Here is a 17,767-nt window from a genome sequence, read left to right as displayed (position 1 = left end):
TTGACCTTGGAACATTAACCTCGTATTCTGCAAACTTGCTATGTCACCTATTAAGTCAAGGAGTTACTTTACTGATTCTTTTGATATTTTACATAGATGGTCAGGTCATCTGCAAAAAAAAAAAAAAGACACGGTTTTCAATCTTTCTTCCCAATATGTATACATTTTTATATCCTTTTCTTGCCTTATTGAATTAGCAAGAAATTCCAGTATGATATTGAAAAGGAGTGGTGAGAAGGGACACTAAGTGTTTTAAAGCTGTCCTAGTGGAAAAGCTTTGGGTTTCTCACTACTTACAATGAAGTTGTTGTTTTACAGTTGTGAAATTATGTCCAACTCTTTGCAACCCCATAGACTACTGTATACCAGGCTCTTTTGCCCTTCACTATCTCTCGGAGTTTGCTCAAATACATGTTCACTGAGTCAGTGATATTATCTAACCATTTCATGCTCTGCCACCTCCTTTTCCTTTTGCCTTCAATCTTTTCCAGCATCAGGGTCTTTTCCAATGAGCTGGCTCTTCACATCAGATGGCCAAAGTATTGGAGCTTCAGCTTCAGCATCGGTCTTTCCAATGAATAATCAGGGTTGATTTTCTTTAGGATGTACTGCTTTTTTTTTTAACTTTACAATATTGTATTGGTTTTGCCATATATCAAAATGAATCCACCACAGGTATACATGTGTTCCCCATCCTGAACCCTCCTCCCTCTTCCCTCCCCATACCATCCCTCTGGGTCGTCCCAATGCACCAGCTCCAAGCATCCAGTATCGTGCATTGAACCTGGACTGGTGTTGATCTTGCTGTCCAAGGGACTCTCAAGCGTCTTCTCCAGCACCACAGTTTGAAAGTATCAATTCTTTGGCACTCAGCCTTCTTTATGGTCCAACTCTCACATCCATACATGACTACTGGAAAAATTCATAGCTTTGACTATATGGACATTTGTCGGCAAAGTGGTGTCTTTGCTTTTGAATACGCTGTCTAGGTTTGTCACAGCTTTCCTTCCAAGGAGCAAGCATTTTTGAATTTCATGGCCACAGTCACCATCCACAGTGGTTTCAAAATCCAAGAAAATAAGATCTGTCACTGCTTCCACTTTTTCCCTTGCTATTTGCCATGAAGTGATGGGACCAGATGTCATGATCTTAGTTTTTTGAATGTTGAGTTTTAAGCCAGCTTTTTCACTTTCCTCTTTCACCCTCATCAAGAGGCTCTTTATTTCCTATTCACATTCTGCCACTAGAGAAGTTAGCTGTAGGTTTTTCACAGACTTTATCAAATGAAGAAAGTTCCTCTCTATTCCTAGTTTGTTAAGGTGTGTTTTATAGCCAAGAATGTGGTCTATGTTGGTGATTATTCCATGTGAGCTTGAGGAAATTATACATTCTTCTGTTGTTGGATAAAGTAGCCTATAGAAGAAAATTTTATCCCGTTGATTGATGATGTTGCTAAGGTCAACTATGTCACTGATTTTCTCTGCATGCTGGATTTGTCCGAGTGCTGAAGTCTCTAACATGATAATGAATTAATCTATTTCTCCTCGAAGTTCTATCAGTTTTGCCTCAGATAGTTTGACATTCTGCTGTTAGGCACATGCACATTAATAATTATAAAGGCTTCTTGAGGACTGAATCTTTTATATGTAATGCCCTTCTTTAGCCATAATAACTTTCCTTACTTTGAAGTCTGCTCTATCTGAAATTAATATAGCTACTCCTACTTTACTTTGATTAGTGTCAGCATGTATAATTTTCTGCATCATTTTATTTTTTTGTGACTGTGGAATTATTTATTTCATCCTTTAATTATGTCATTTTTTTCTATATATATTATTTTGAATGTGTTATTGAGCACATAGATTTATTATTATTATATCTTCTTGATGAGCTGAACCTTCAATCATTATGAAATGTTCCTTATTATTTCTTCCCTGGTGGCTCAGACGGTAAAGAATCTGTCTGCAATGTGGGAGACCTGGGTTCAATCCCTGTGTGGGGAAGATCCCCTGAAGTAGGAAATGGCAACCCACTCTATTATTCTTGCCTGGAGAATCCCATGGACAGACGAGCCTGGCAGGCTACAGTCCATAGGGTTGCAGTGTCAGACACGAATGAGGCGACTTAGCATGCACACACACATAGCTAATTAGCGATGTTGTGATAGTTTCAGGTGGACAATGAAGGGTCTCCGCCATATATACATGTATCCATTCTCCCCCAAATTCCCCTCCCATCCAGGCTGCTACAGAGCAATGAGCAGAGTTCTCTGTGCTATACAGTAGGATCTGGTTGGTTATCTATTTTGAATATAGCAATGTGTATATGTTGATTCCAAACTCCCTAACTATTCCTTCCCTCCATCTTTCCCCTCTGGCAACCATAAGTTCATTCTCTAAGTCTGTGAGTCTGTTTCTGTTTGTAAATAAGTTCATTTAAATAATTTATTTTTAGATCCCTCCTTTAAGGGATATAATACAGTATGAAAATCTTTTTCTTTTAATTGGTGCATTTAGACCATTGACATACAAAGTGATTGTTGACATAGCGGGCTTAATGTCTACCATCATCGTTACTGTATTGTATTTGCCTTTGTTCTTTGTTCCTACCTTTGTCTTCCACTTTTTTCTGCTTTTTGTAGTTTTACCTGACCACTCTTTATGTTCAAATTTACTTTTTTCTCTTAGCACATAATTTATATTTTTTTAAAAGCTATTTTTAGTGGGTGTCCTAGAATTTGCAGTATACATTGATAACTATATTCAAACAACACCAAACCACTTCATTGGTAATGTGAGTACCTTAAAGTAACAAAATAATCCTAATTCCTTTCTCCTATCATTTATTTCATTTGTATACATAAGTATAGGGACATACACATGAGAATATATAACCAAATACATTGCTGCTATTATTATTTTTAATAAACTGCTATCTGTTAGATCAACATCACTATATATAAAATAGATAACTAGTAAGAACCTGCACAGGGAACTCTACTCATTACTCTTTAATGGCCTATGTGGGAAAAAAATCTAAAAATTTACAGATTTATGGTGGACATATGTGGATATAACTGATTCATTTTTCTGTACACCTGAAACTAACACAACATTGCATATCAACTATACTCCAATAATTTTTTTATAAAAAAAGAATAATAAAAAATGTTTTATTTTATCTTCACTTATTCCTTCTTTGATGGTCTTCATTTTTAAAAAATTTAGAACTGAATTTCTGATCTATATTATTTTCCCTGCCTCTCAAGAACTTCTTTTAATATTTCATACAATGAAGGTTCACTGGCAACATATTCTCTCAATTTTTGTTTCTCTGAGAAAGTTTTTATTCATCCTTCACTTTTCAACGATGATATTTTACAGGGTACAGCATTCTAGGTTGGTGGTGTGTGTTTTTTTCCTCTCAATACTATAAATATTTCCCTCCACCCTCTTCTTGTTACCATGGTTTCTGACAAGTCAGATGTAATTGTTATCTTTGTTCTACTATAGCTAAGTTTTTTCCCTCTGACTTCTTTTGGGATTCTTTTTCTTCATCATTGATTTTCTATAATTTGAAAATAATATGCATAGGTATCATTTGTTGGCATTTATTCTGCTTGGTCTTCTCAAGCTTCCTGGGTTGGTGGTTTGGTGTTTGACATTAATTTGGGGAAATTCTCAGGCACAATTGTTTCAAATATTTTTTCTATTCCTTTCTTTCTTCCATTATGTGTACGTTACACCTTTTGTAGTTGTCCTACAGTCCTTGGATCTTCTGGGTTTCTTTTTTTTTTTCCAGACTTTATTTTCTTTCTTTTTCAGTTTTTAAGGATTCTGTTGATACATCATCTAGTGCAGAGATTCCTTTCCCAGCAACGTCTAATCTATTGGGCCCATCAAAGATATCATTTCTGTTATGGCGGTGCTTTTTTTTAAAATCTGTAGCATTTCTTTTGGGTTCTTTCTTGGGATTACCTACCTCTCCGCTTACACTGCCCATCTGTCCTTGCATGCTACTTTATCGTTAGAGCCCTTGGTATCTTCGTCACAGAAGTTTCAAGTTCCTGGTCTGATTAATTCCAACATCCTGCATTGTCTGGATCTGATGCTTGATCTGCCTCTTCCAATTGGATTTTTTGACTTTTGTTATGCCTCATAACTTTATCTTGGTAGCCAGACATGCTGCTCTGGGTAAAAGGAACTGCTGTAAATAGGCCTTCAGTAGTCACAGATAGTAAATCATGGAACCAACTTCAACCCAGACAACTCACTATGACTCACTAGTTCAGGTTTTCAATACATTGCCTACTAACTTTGTTAAATGGTATTTTAAATTGTAGTAAGACCATGCTGGGCTTCCCTGGTAGCTCAGTGGTAAAGAAACTGCCTGCCAATACAGGAGATATAGGTTCAATCCCTGGGTCAGGAAGATTCCCGTGGATAAGGAAATGGCAGCCTACTCCAGTATTCTTGCCTGGGAAATCCCATGGACAGAGGAACTTGGCTGGCTACAGTCCATGGGGTTGCAAAAGAGTTGGACATGACTTAGTGACTAAACAACAAACAAAATGTGGTGATGAGGTATGTGGAGAGGAGGGTTGTTCTGTAATCTTATTACTAGGTCTCAGTGTCTTAGTCCACACTTCTGGACAGTGAACTTCACAAGCATTCCTCAGGATTTTTTTTCTCTCCACTTACACGTAATAGGAAGATTAGAATTGGCTGAAATTGTGTGTTTACTTTCCCTGGTCACTTAGGCCACAATAACACCCCACCAGGCAAGGCTCTGGTTAACAAGTTTCCCCTGAGGGCAGGCCTATTAAGAACAGGAATGTTATGGCATATTTCAAAATGATCCATTTACACTTGTCCCTGATGAAAACCCTCAGGGATTTTACTCCAATACTTAGTATGGGAAACTGGTTGAGCTCCTGGGAGCAAATATCACAATATGTGGGACCCCCCCTCCCCCACTCCATGTTTGAGATCCCTAAAGTTTTTAATTTCCAGACTTATCCACATGGAGCCTCCAGAAAATTATCAGTTACAGTTCAGGTTTTCCTACCCTGGCAGTGGTTCCCGTGGCAGCTTCTGCTTGTGAGTCTTTGCTCCAGAAAGCTGTAGCTCCTTGTGTTTGCCATCCTGTCTCTCAGTCTTGGGGGGAGGCATTTGCCTTGTGTCCTCCCTTATTATGGATCCAAGAAGGTTGGTTGATTTTTAAGTCCATTCAGCTTTTTACTTGTTAACAGCTAGTGGTAACTCCTAGTGTTAGTCGCTCAGTTGTGTCCGACTCTCTGCGACCCCACAGACTGTAGCCCTCCAGGTTCCTCTGTCCATGGGGTTCTCCAGGCAAGAATACTGGAGTGGGTTGCCATTTCCTTCTCCAGGTGACTCCTAAGCAGAACCAGAAATTCAATAATTTTCTTTTTATTCCTAAATAAGTGACAAAATTTTTCTTTATCCTTTCATTCATTTGACAAATATTTGTTGGGCACCTACACCAATCTGCCTGCAAGGCTTTCCAGGATTCAGTCCCTGATTCGGGATGATCCCCTGGAGAAAGGAATGGCTTCCCTTCCATGGGGTCACAAAGACAGGACTGAGCAACTAGCACTTTCACTTACAACTTCTCAGACTCGTTCTAAGCACTGGTATTATAACAGTGAACAAAACAAACTCATGCTTTCATGGAACTTGTATGATAGTGGAATCTTATAAGTTTAATAGTTTAATAATAAGAATATATCTTGGTGTTAAGGATTTTAAATTTGCCAAGAGCACAATATGTTCTTTTGATATTAAAATTAAATTTTTGTGTCTATTTAACTTTTCTGTAATGACATTGGTTTGAGTCCTCATTTTATTTTCTTAAGCACACACCCTCTGTTTTCACTTCATCTTTGGCCTCTTGTTCATTGAACACTGGTTCTTATTAAGTTGTTCAATAGAAGGCAACATTTATGAATTATCTGTCTTTTATTTTGTATTTTCATTTAGGTTGGACTCTTTTGCATCTAATGCATAATTCCATGTTGTGCTACAGTATTTCGTGTCATTTGCTTGTTTCATCTTGTTCATTCTCTTATCTCTTTTAACATTTTGTTATATATTCTATACTAGGATGTTCTGCTTCAAGTTAGGGCGGAAGGTAGGACACCCTCCCACTGGGGGAAGATCTTCAATCTTTAGATCATTTTTTGATTTGTGGTTCTGGAGCCCTCTTTCCATAAGGAAAAGGCATTATCACCTGTTTCTTTCCAGCAGTAGTGCCTGTTAATCAATGATCAGAAGGAAGGAAGAAAAAAATAAGGCTACTTCACCCATGTTGTTTCTTCCTAGATTTAGAGAGGTTAGAGAGAGTTCCATTTGGCCAGTTTGGAAGTTCATCTTCTAGGATTTGGAGTGAAGTAAGAAATATTACTCCTTTTTTACTACTCTCCAGAATCTTTTTCACCCCCTCAGTAACCAGGTTTGAAATGTTTTAATTAAGTTAATGTTTTCTAACCATGGATGTAGCTATGAAGGTTTAAAAATCCTGACATTCAGACTGCATCACAGAACAGTTAAATTAAAATCTTTGGAAACAAAATCCAAGTATAATTTTAAAAAACTCCCAAATTGTTTTCATTGCTTGAGATCCAAGCTTAAGAACCACAGGCTTAGGTTATGCTTCTTTCCTTCTTCAGTGACAGTAGGTGATTTTTTTAAAAAAAACCCTTTTTGCTTATTTTGTGATATGCTTTGGGGCAGAAATTCTATGGTAATATTTTAGCCATCTTCATAATAACTTCTTAACAGGAAATTGAAAGCTCACAATAACTAATTTTTGCTTACATGTTTTTTCATATGTATGATATAGTCCTGCAAAATCCACTTCTGCCTTTCCCTCACTCAATACAGGACTATTTATTATGGGGGATAGCCCCCCATATTCCATTTGTGGGTCATATAACAATGTTAACTTTGAATAAAAATAACAGTATAAGTGCTGCAGTTAGATTCAGTATTAGGAAAATCATGCTATGCTAAGTCACTTCAGTCGTGTCCGACTCTGTGCGACCCCATATATGGCAGCCCACCAGGCTCCCCCATCCCTGGGATTCTCCAGGCAAGAACACTGGAGTGGGTTGCCATTTCCTTCTCCAATGCATGAAAGTGAAAAGTGAAAGTGAAGTCACTCAGTCGTGTCTGACTCTTAGCGACCCCATGGACTGCAGCCTACCAGGCTCCTCCGTCCATGGGATTTTCCAAGCAAGAGTACTGGAGTGGGGTGCCATTGCCTTCTCTGAGGAAAATCATAAATTCACTTATTCAACAAACATTCGAAAGGGTCAAAAGTCATTTGTGGGATCAAAAGTCATGATTCTCCTCAACAGGAGGAGGGAAGGAGACTACACATATAAGTGTGTTAGAAAAGGAAATAATAGGGGGCTTGGGAGATGCATAAACATATGAGTATGTGCGTGCTAAGTCACTTCCATTATGTCTGACTTTCGTGACCTTTGACTGTAGCCTGCCAGACTCCTCTGTCCTTGGGATTCTCCAGGCAAGAAAAGTGGAGTGGGTTGTGATTTCCTCCTCCAGGGGATCTTCCTGACCCAGGGATCAAACCTGCATCTCTTATGTCCCCTGCATTGGCAGGCAGGTTCTTTACCAAGTAGGAAAAGAGAATCCAGTGAAGGCTACTTAGAGAATTCAGAGAAATAGGAGGGCAATTGTAATGTAAGCTTCAGAAGAGTAGAAAGTGTGTCTAAATGGTTCATTTCGTACCTTCAGTGCTTAAAATGGTGGCAAGCACAACTGAGTAATTTATATAGATTTGTGAAATGAATGAATGGTTGGATGGATGGATGAAAAAGAAGTACTATTTAATGATTGCCAAGAGAAGAGTGGCTGCTCATATGCCACCAAGAGTCGTTCTTGAATTGATTGTAAAATCTATTTTCATTTGATCACTGGGGAAACGCGGAAGGCATCTCATATTTACATGGGAAGGCAATGAAAAAGTGGAGGCAGTTTACATGGATTCCCTTCTCCAAAAGTTAGCAATGAAGAAAAAAAGAAAGTTTGGGGGCGTGGGGGGTTGGTTAAGGGACAGTAATAAGTGCTAATACACATTAGCAGTATTTCCAATGAAACCCTTCATTATGGAACCCTTTTTTTACCTAAGAACATCTTAAGGGACTAGTGTTGCCCATAAGGTGCTTTGGAAAATATGCTTTAAAGTAAAAATTCTTTGAGAATGTTCATGTCTAAGTTCTTTTTATTTGACATAAGCTCTATTAAAAGATAAGCCATATTTTTGTTTAATTACCAGTACCACTTTCTGTTTATACTGCAAATATGCAACAGGTGATTTTAATTTATAATTTAAATAGGATTTAAGGGAAAGAATTTAAGCCTTATAGTTCTGAGAGTAACAACTGGACTAGAATGCTGTTCCACCACATATTAGCCAAACAATCTTGCACAGCTTACTGAATCTGTTGAGCTCCCTTACTCTACCTCATCAGTGAGACAATAATCAACTGTGTAGCAGATCCAGCAGAGAAATAGCAGTATAATTAAAAGAGCTAGTCTCCACAAATCACTGGAGGATTATAACATAAACATGTAGAATGAGCTAAAAAGCATGCAGTCAATTGAAATGCCTAGGAACAACACAGAGAAAAAAAATTTTAAGCCCAAAGTGATTTGTTGGGGAGAGAGGTGTCAGATTGTGCTTATCCTTGAGGATGGGCAGGAGCACAAGGCGTGTAGAAGACAATAAATGATAATTAGTTAATTAACTTGGTCTGGCTCATAGAGCAACCTAAACTTCGATGGAAACCGACATTTCTTCTTTTTGCTGCTTCTTAGTAAAATATCAAGTTGCTTTGTAAAGTACATTTTTTAAATGATTAACTTAAGCCTCTGATCAGCAAGTAAGCTTACCATGAACTAAGCAGAAGGGTTTAGGGTCATATCTGTTTTATCTCACATGAAAAGGATGTAACACAATAGGATGCTCTTCATTCATAAGGAACAAAACTAAGACAATACTATTTAGAGAAGCATTTAGCACCATAGGTTTGGAGATCCTATATTTGATTCTGGCTCTTGAACTCAGTAGTCATATAATCTTTGACAAGTAGCTTGATATCTCTGAGTATCAGGCTCATCATTTCTATGATGGGTGTAAGAAATACAAGCTCTTAATTTTCTTTTGAATATTTTGATAATGCATAAAACACTTAGCATAGTGCTTGTTCACCTAATCCATATTTATACAAAGCTAATTTTCAGTGAATGGTATCTATTGCTAATAATATTATAATATTGTTCCCATCCAAAGTGTATGGTCTTTGGATTCAATCAGATCTAGGTTTAAATTCTGGCTCCATCATTTTTTGGTTATGTGATCTCAGAAAGTTGCTTAACAATATTCTGAGTCTCATCTTCATATTTAAAGTAACTATAACAATATCTGGGGCTTCCCAGGTGGCTCAGTAAAGAATCCGCCTGCCAAGCAGGAGACACAAGTTTGACCCTTGGGTCAGAAAGATCCCCTGAAGAAGGAATGACAACCCACTCAAATATTCTTGCCTGGGAAATCCCCTGAAAGAGGAGCGTGGTGGGCTACAGACCTTGGGGTTGCAACACCGTCGGACATAACTTAGTGACTAAACCACCACACCACCATAATAATTGCCACATCTTTGTGATGGTCAAGGTTAAATGAAATAATGCTGGTTCCCTTTTTACCACTTTCCCTGGAAAATAACCAAATTTTTATCATGCAGTCCAAAGCCCTTCGTGGTCTGGCCCCTGGCTCTTTTCCTAGTCTGAGCTTTTTCTCTTTTCCTTCCTCCTTTCTCTAACTCCTATGCCTCCCACTTCATAAGCTTCCACTCTTAGAACTGGGATTTGTTCTGTAAGGAAACAGCCCCATTTGAGATTCTAACCGAGGATGATCAAGAAAGCGCCACATCTGATCTTGATAATTAAAGTCAAAAGCTCTCTTCTATCAAGGTTCCTAGTCACCTTGGAGAGGGCTTGATCTCTTGCAACACTAGACACTGTCAACCTCCCTTGTTGAAAAAGTCTTATTACTTTGGCTTTAAACACACACACACATACACATGGTGTTTCTCATTCTCTTCTTCCCTGTTCTCTCCCTCTCTTACCAGTTTTTCCTCTTCCATTGTCTTACCTTTTAGTGGTTCCCCAACACAGGGACAGTGATGACTTGACAATCATGGGTGCACGCGTGCTAAGTCGCTTCAGTCATGTCCGACGCTTTGCGACCCTGTGGACCACAGCCTGCCAGACTCCTCTGTCCATGGCATGCTCCAGGCAAGAATACTGGAGTGGGTTGCTGTGCCCTTCTCCAGGGGGTAGTCCCAACCCAGGGATCAAACCTGCGACTCTTATGTCTCCTGCATTACATTGGCAGGCAGGTTCTTTACTACTAGCTCCACCTGGGAAGCCCATGACAATCATAGGGTGGTTGTGAACATGAAATGTAATTAACAGATACAACTCAGTTTTAGCTGATTGTTGCCTTGCAGAACATGAGCTGAGTGTTGCTAATATTTTCTGAATTTTTTCAAGAGCACCTAGATTTTTATGTAAATTATCTTGATTTTTAAGGTTGCCAACAAGTTTGAAAAAAAAAAAGTGTTTATGTTGAAAAATGCCTGAATTCACTCTGTGGGCCATCAGTTTACAACCCAGCTCTAGGATATTTGGATAACACTGCCTATGATTCTTGTGTGCATTTTGAGGCTTACAAGGACTACACCTGTGAACTCATCTTGACCATATTCTATGTACCTGGCACAGTGTCTGGCACATAGCAGGCACATAATAAATACACATTGAATGAACAAGTTGCACGGATGTCTCCCTTTATAGCTAAACTTACTCACTGTTAGTCAATCTAATAGTTGGCAAAACCTTTTGCTTTCATTCTTAGATTGGTTCTTGTTAAAGGTCTGCTATTGGTATTTCCCAGCTGTTACATGTTGCTATTTTTAGTACTTTGCTTTATGGTTGGTTTCAAAATATTCTGGATACATCCTGCTTGTGTCAAGGCAGTCATCACACTCCTTCAACTGCCCTGTCATCACTTCTGGTTTTTGGCATCACCCTTTTCTACAACATAACATTCCCAGGACAGGGAAAATGGTTTTTACTGTCTAAGGAATGACAGGACTAGCCTAGGACTGTTTCCTCCCCACCAGAGCATCTTCCTTGTAGGATGGTTGTTTCCAATTCTTCATTCATTCAAAGGTAAATCATCAAAAAAGTCATTGAAAGTATAATTGTGTGCCTGGCACAGAGAAGAAAAGGCAAATAAATCTAACCTTCAATTTCACAGAGTTTACAGGCAAGTAAAATAGACGATAAGAGAACAGGAGAACATAGGCAAAACACTCTCTGACGTACATCACAGCAGGATCCTCTATGACCCACCTCCCAGAATATTGGAAATAAAAGCAAAAATAAACAAATGGAACCTAATTAACCTAAAAAGCTTCTGCACATCAAAGGAAACTATTAGCAAGGTGAAAAGACAGCCTTCAGAATGGGAGAAGATAATAGCAAATGAAGCAACTGACAAACAACTAATCTCAAAAATATACAAGCAACTCCTGCAGCTCCACTCCAGAAAAATAAATGACCCAATCAAAAAATGGGCCAAAGAACTAAATAGACATTTCTCCAGAGAAGACATACAGATGGCTAACAAACACATGAAAAGATGCTCAACATTACTCATTATCAGAGAAATGCAAATCAAAACCACTATGAGGTACCATTTCACACCAGTCAGAATGGCTGCGATCCAAAAGTCTACAAGCAATAAATGCTGGAGAGGGTGTGGAGAAAAGGGAACCCTCTTACACTGTTGGTGGGAATGCAAACTAGTACAGCCACTATGGAGAACAGCGTGGAGATTCTTTAAAAAACTGGAAATAGAACTGCCTTATGATCCAGCAATCCCACTGCTGGGCATACACACTGAGGAAACCAGAAGGGAAAGAGACGAGTGTACCCCAATGTTCATCGCAGCACTGTTTATAATAGCCAGGACATGGAAGCAACCTACATGTCCATCAGCAGATGAATGGATAAGAAAGCAGTGGTACATATATACAATGGAGTATTACTCAGCCATTAAAAAGAATACATTTGAATCAGTTCTAATGAGGTGGATGAAACTGGAGCCTATTATAGAGAGTGAAGTAAGCCAGAAAGAAAAACACCAATACAGTATACTAACGCATATATATGGAATTTAGAAAGATGGTAACAATAACCCTGTGTACGAGACAGCAAAAGAGACACTGATGTATAGAACAGTCTTATGGACTCTGTGGGAGAGGGAGAGGGTGGGAAGATTTGGGAGAATGGCATTGAAACATGTAAAATATCATGTATGAAACGAGTTGCCAGTCCAGGTTCGATGCAAGATACTGGATGCTTGGGGCTAGTGCACTGGGACGACCCAGAGGGATGGTATGGGGAGGGAGAAGGGAGGAGGGTTCAGGATGGGGAACACATGTGTACCTGTGGTGGATTCATTTTGATATTTGGCAAAACTAATACAATTATGTAAAGTTTAAAAACAAAATAAAATTTTAAAAAATAAATAAAATTGAAGAGAAATAGAAAAAAAAAAAAAGAGAGAGAAGAAACCATACACAGGAGAGGCAGTATAGCCAAGTGGTTAAGGGAATGGTTAAGTGGTTCTGAAGCAAATTCCCCAGCTTTTCCAAGTTTGGCTTCACTACTTACCATCTGTTTAACAAGTTATTTAAGGTCTCTGTGGCTTGGTTTCTCCATTTGCAAAGTAAGGTGTGAGGAATCTACCCTGTAGGATTTGTATGAAGATTTACGTAACTCAGTATGTGTAGAATGCTTAGCACGGTGTCGTATAAAGTAAGCACTCCATAAACATTATCTGTTACTACTGCTTAACTTGTGTGTGTGGTGATTGGTGTGTGGAGGTTAAAGAGGACTCAAGTCAGGAAGATTTCCCTGATTTAATGATTAACGTAAGTGTTGAAGATTTATTTCTGTAACAAATATTCATTGGTTATTTACTATGCACCCTGCACTAGATAAGTAAGTTTAAAGCAAGAGGTTGGAAAATATGGAAGTAAAATTTCCCAGGCAATGGGAACAGCCCGTTCAAAGTCATGAAGATGTGAGAGGTCAAGATAAGTTCAGTGAGAGGGAGAAAAGGGTGAGAGGTGAAAAGGCGTAAGAAATGAGAAAAGAAACTACTGAGGACAAGGGTTTCAAACTGTACTGACATCTGTAGTACAACATTTGAAATTCATTCCATAGACACAGCAAGCCAAAGAAAGTTTTAGCAGAGAAGCGGTATTATCTGATTTGTGTTCTTCAATCAATACACTGGTGATCATATTAATCTGAGCAAACTCAATTTTATTTAGGAAGTGAGACCTCCCTCCAAACTCCTTACAGGAGAAGGGTAGGATGGTTTTCTATGCAAATCAAAACCAATGGATTTTGAAATAAAAGCACTCAGAAAGTAAGAAGTAAAGTAGGTTTCCCATATATGCACTATAAGGACTTCCCTCATGGCTCAGACGGTAAAGCGTCTGCCTACAATGCAGGAGATCTGGGTTCGATCCTTGGGTCGGGAAGATCCCCCGTAGAAGGAAATGACAACCCACTCCAGTACTCTTGCCTGGAAAATCCCATGGACAGAGGAGCCTGGTAGGCTACAGTCTATAGAGTCGCAAAGAGTCGGACACGACTGAGCGATTTAACTTACTTACTTATATGCAATATAAATACTACTTTGATTTGGAGCATGAGGTATATATCTCAAAATAAACACCTGATAATACACAAGGCTCTCAGTGAAATGAGGCTTCCCTCCTGGCTCAGTAGTAAAGAGTCTGACTGCCAAGCAGGAGACACGGGTTAGATCCCTGGGTCGGAAAGATCGTTTCAAGGATATAGCAACCTACTCTAGTATTCTTGCCTGGGAAATTCCAAGGACAGAGAAGCCTGGCGGGCTACAGTCCCTGGGGTTGCAAAGAGTCAGATATGACTTAGCCACTGAGCACACACTCAGTGAAATAATCAAGTCTAGCCTGGCTCTTCTGGATCTATTTCATATCCCTTTTGTGTCTCATTCATTTATTGAATCAACATTTAATGTGCCAGACACGGCTATAGGCACTTGGGATGAACAACAACAACAAAGAGTCCTCCTCTCTAGAAGACAATAAGCCTTAAACATAACATGTAACTTACATTAGATATTTTTTAATTCTTGAAATTAAAAAATGAAACAGTAAGAAAAACTGAAATCACCCATGCAAGATAGGAATCATAATAGCATGATTTCAACAAGGAATGAAAAGAGCTGCAAAACCCTCTGCAGTGTAAAGTGTAAAATTCCAAAAAAACCTCAAGGGTGAATGCAAAGCCCTGTCTGGACATGGCTCTAAGCAGCAGAGTCACCCTGAAAATCTGTGTCTGTGTGGGTGTGTATAATTTACATATGTGTGTGTGTGTGTGTGTGTGTGTGTGTGTGTGTGTGATTTACAAAGCCAGTGTAACAAGCCTACTTTAAACAATGTGATATGTGCAAGGCATAAAATGGACTGGACTATTTTCTCCCCTTACTTCCACAATAACAATTGTGGGGTTAGTGGTGATGGTAGTGTGTGGGTGTGTTTTGGACAGCAACTTTTGCTTTGGAACAGAGCTGGCCAGAACCCTATTCTTCTATAATCTGACTCGATAACAGCCCAATCCGGCAGGAACCTCTGTTTTTTCTTACCACAAAAACAAACCTCTTCCACAAGCTAGTATCCTCGAGCTGCGTCCTTCATCACCAAACCATCCTTTATGGAGTCCTGACTCCAAGGGAAGAATGCCACCTACCGAACCAGCCTCCCTAGTCAGCCAGTCCTGCAAAGTACGGCAGTGCTCAACTCAGCCCGAGTAAGCTCCAAATCCCTTCCCTCTGATTATTCTCTGGCCTTTAAAAAATTTGCCACTATTTGGGCTGACAGGAAGTTATGCTCTCAGCGCAGATATCTGATAAACACTTCCACATATTGTAGCCTTCTCAACAGCTAAGCCAAATTTCAGAGCCCTCTCTCTGCCGCATTTTCCTTAATTGAGCTTACACGCTTGGAATGCCCGGGTTTCTGCAGCCCGCAGACAGCGGAAGCCGCCGGTGCAAATCGTGCGGGGGCTGCCGCCGGGGTGCAAATCGTGCGGGGGCTGCAGAACCCGCGCCGGTCCGGGAGCAGGCTAGCGTGCGGGATCGCGGGCTTCCACTGTGCGGCCCTCAGCGACGTGCGCCTCCGTCCCCGGCCTCCCCGCCGGGGAAGGGGCGGGGGACCCCGCCGCTGTCGGCCGAGAGCGAGGCGGGAATCGCCGCCACTCCTCCGTTCAGGCTGAGGTCGCCACAGCCGCGCCGCCGCACGCGGTGCCGCGGCGCGGGAAGGGATGGAGTCGGGTGCAAGTGGTTCGAGCGCCTGCAGAGGCGCGCGTCCGCGCTAGAGGCCCGCATTCGTGATACCGCCCGGTGAGCTGACCGCACTCGTAGGCGCGGACCGAGAAGGTCAGTCGGTCGCCCGTTCCCTAATATATTATCTAGGAGGGCGCGCGCCCTGGCGCGCCGCGGGAAGGGTCGGCGCTGTGTGGGCCGCGGTCGGGGGCGGGCCCGGCGCTGGGCGCCAGGCGCCGAGGGGCGGGCCCGAGGCGGGGCGGCCGCGGAGCTGACAGGCCGTCGCCGCGCCAAACCTGCAGCTTTGGTGCCGAGCGCGGGCGGCGGTACATGGCCCCGACGGGAGGCGCGCGGCTCGCCCCCGGAGCCCGGCTCGCCGCCTGAGCGCGGCCGCCCGTCTCGGTCCCGCGCGCCCTCGCCTGTCCGGCCGCCGTCCCGCGGACATGCCCGCGTAACCTCCTCCTGGGCTGGGATTTGCTCTCAAGTGCTCTTCATGGAAGCGATGTCCCCCCAGCAGGAGACTCTAGGGGGACAGCCGGGGCGCTCCTCTTCCCTGACAGGAGTGTCTCGGATCGCAGGCGGCCCCGGCACGAAGAAGGTGAGGACGCCGAGCGGGGCCCCGCCGCCGCCCGCGCGCGCCCTCCGCCGCTGCGCGGGTCGGACGCCGCGGGTATTTAACGCTCGAGGCTCGAGACCCGCCGCGTCTGTACGAGGCCATGCCCGCCTTCCCGTCTCCCCAGGTCACCCCGGCACCCCCGGGTTCGTCGTGTCTAGTGTCAGTCTAGCTCGTCGTGTCTAGAGTCGGGCTCCTAGCGAGCGGGGCGGCCTCCCTCCCCGTCCTCATCCGCCGCCCTCCTCCCTCGGGCGGGGCGCGCGGGTCGCTTTTGCGCCATCGCCCTCCCCAGCCCCGCCGGGTGCCCGGCCCCGGGGTTCCCCGAGGTCCCTCAGGCGCTCTTCGGCACCTGACGGGGTCTTCTCCGAGATCGCCAGGGCCGAGGCGATCCGCCCTGGCGCGGCGACCGCGCGTTGGGAAGGTAGGCGGCCGGAGAGCGGCGCCTGTGGGGCTGTCAGCCCCTCACCTGGACGCGGCCCCGCGGCCGCTCCGCGGGGTTTTGCAGGGCGAGGGGCGGCCGGGTGGGGTGCTTGCAGGCCGGGGAACGAGACCCGGAATGACCCCGGGTCACTGCAAGGCGGTGGTCAGCCTTTGCAGCTGTGCTGGGGATGCTAACGGTTGACGCCCGGGGACGCGGAGGGTCAGTTCGACTGGGAACCGGACTGGAGGGGCAGGTGGGCGGCGGCGGCGGTGGGGCCCGCACCCTGCGCTCGTCCGCTGGCCCCCGGGGCTCCGCGGGGCGGGTTGCGGGAGGCGCGCGCGGCCCCTGTCAAAGCCGGGAGCAAGGATGCGGGCAACAACTTGTAGCGTTCCTTTAGGATAAACGCGGCCGCCGAGCGGCGTGCTGACTCCAATCCGGTCAGGTTTCTTTGGAATGGTTCCCTCAGCAAGTGCAAGCGGCCACGAGCTGCCGGCCTCTGCGGCTTGGCTCTCGGAGGAATTGATTTGGGTGTTTCTAGCCTTTTCTGCTCTCGCTCCTCCCCTCCCCTGCCCCTTCTGATATTTGGCCGTTTATGCTCTGTGTCCTGGTGGTGACCTTCCAGCTTCTGTTGGGGGAAAACAAAAGAAAATTGGGACTAGAGGGATAATCTAAGTCATCCTTAAGAAACATCTTGAGGAATGCTTCAATGCATTTGTATCATTGGAACCTTAAGGGGCTACGCAGGCTCCCTCGTTGTCCGGCTCTTAACTGCCTTTCATGATTTTGCCCAGCAGAATCCTGGGTTGGCTGGAGGTCAGTAGAAAAGAAATGAGGTTGGTGCGGAGTGTAGAAGTTTGTGTGAGCACCAGGGACCTTGACCCTGTTGCAGAGCCATCTAGGGAGTGTCAGTGAACTTGATGATGTATCTGCTGTGGTGCTGGCTCTGTCTTTGATATACGGAGGCTGCGGTTTGTCCTTGTCGCTTTTCCCCTTCAGATATGCAGAGAGAGAGAATTTGCTAGGTTGGCATTGTGTGACTATTCAGTAATCAACATAGTTTAAAAGCAGTTTTTATTCTTGTAAACTTAAGAAATCGGGGAAAATAAAATATTTGTATGCCAGAACACATCTCATCTTTTTTTTTTTTTTTTTTTTTTGGCTAATGGTAATTAAGCAAGAAAGCATGAAAGTAGCTTGACCAATCAAGAAGTATTTGTTCAATAAATGAAGGATTGTTGTGC

At 42.8% G+C, this 17,767-nt stretch overlaps 1 protein-coding gene across 4 annotated transcripts in view; it reads left to right on the top strand.

Moving 5' to 3' along the window:
- The first annotated feature begins 12,867 nt into the window (after positions 1-12,867).
- Positions 12,868-17,767, top strand: part of ARHGAP20 (Rho GTPase activating protein 20) — a 222,257-nt gene continuing 217,357 nt past the window's right edge. The window contains exon 1 of one of the 4 annotated variants that reach the window (XM_055547840.1): positions 12,868-13,045. In XM_055547840.1, the coding sequence (XP_055403815.1) occupies positions 13,037-13,045 (9 nt within the window). In that variant the 5' untranslated portion in view covers positions 12,868-13,036. Of the gene's footprint in view, positions 13,046-15,472; positions 15,607-15,775; positions 16,091-16,268; positions 16,527-17,767 lie in introns of those variants that run through there. The other 3 variants (XM_055547843.1, XM_055547839.1, XM_055547845.1) reach the window with 3 other exon arrangements.

The sequence above is a fragment of the Bubalus kerabau genome, chromosome 15 (genome assembly GCF_029407905.1).
Source record: "Bubalus kerabau isolate K-KA32 ecotype Philippines breed swamp buffalo chromosome 15, PCC_UOA_SB_1v2, whole genome shotgun sequence".
NCBI lineage: Eukaryota > Metazoa > Chordata > Mammalia > Artiodactyla > Bovidae > Bubalus > Bubalus kerabau.
The sequence above is the reverse complement of the archived record's forward strand: the minus strand, read 5'-3'. Positions and strand labels throughout refer to the sequence as shown.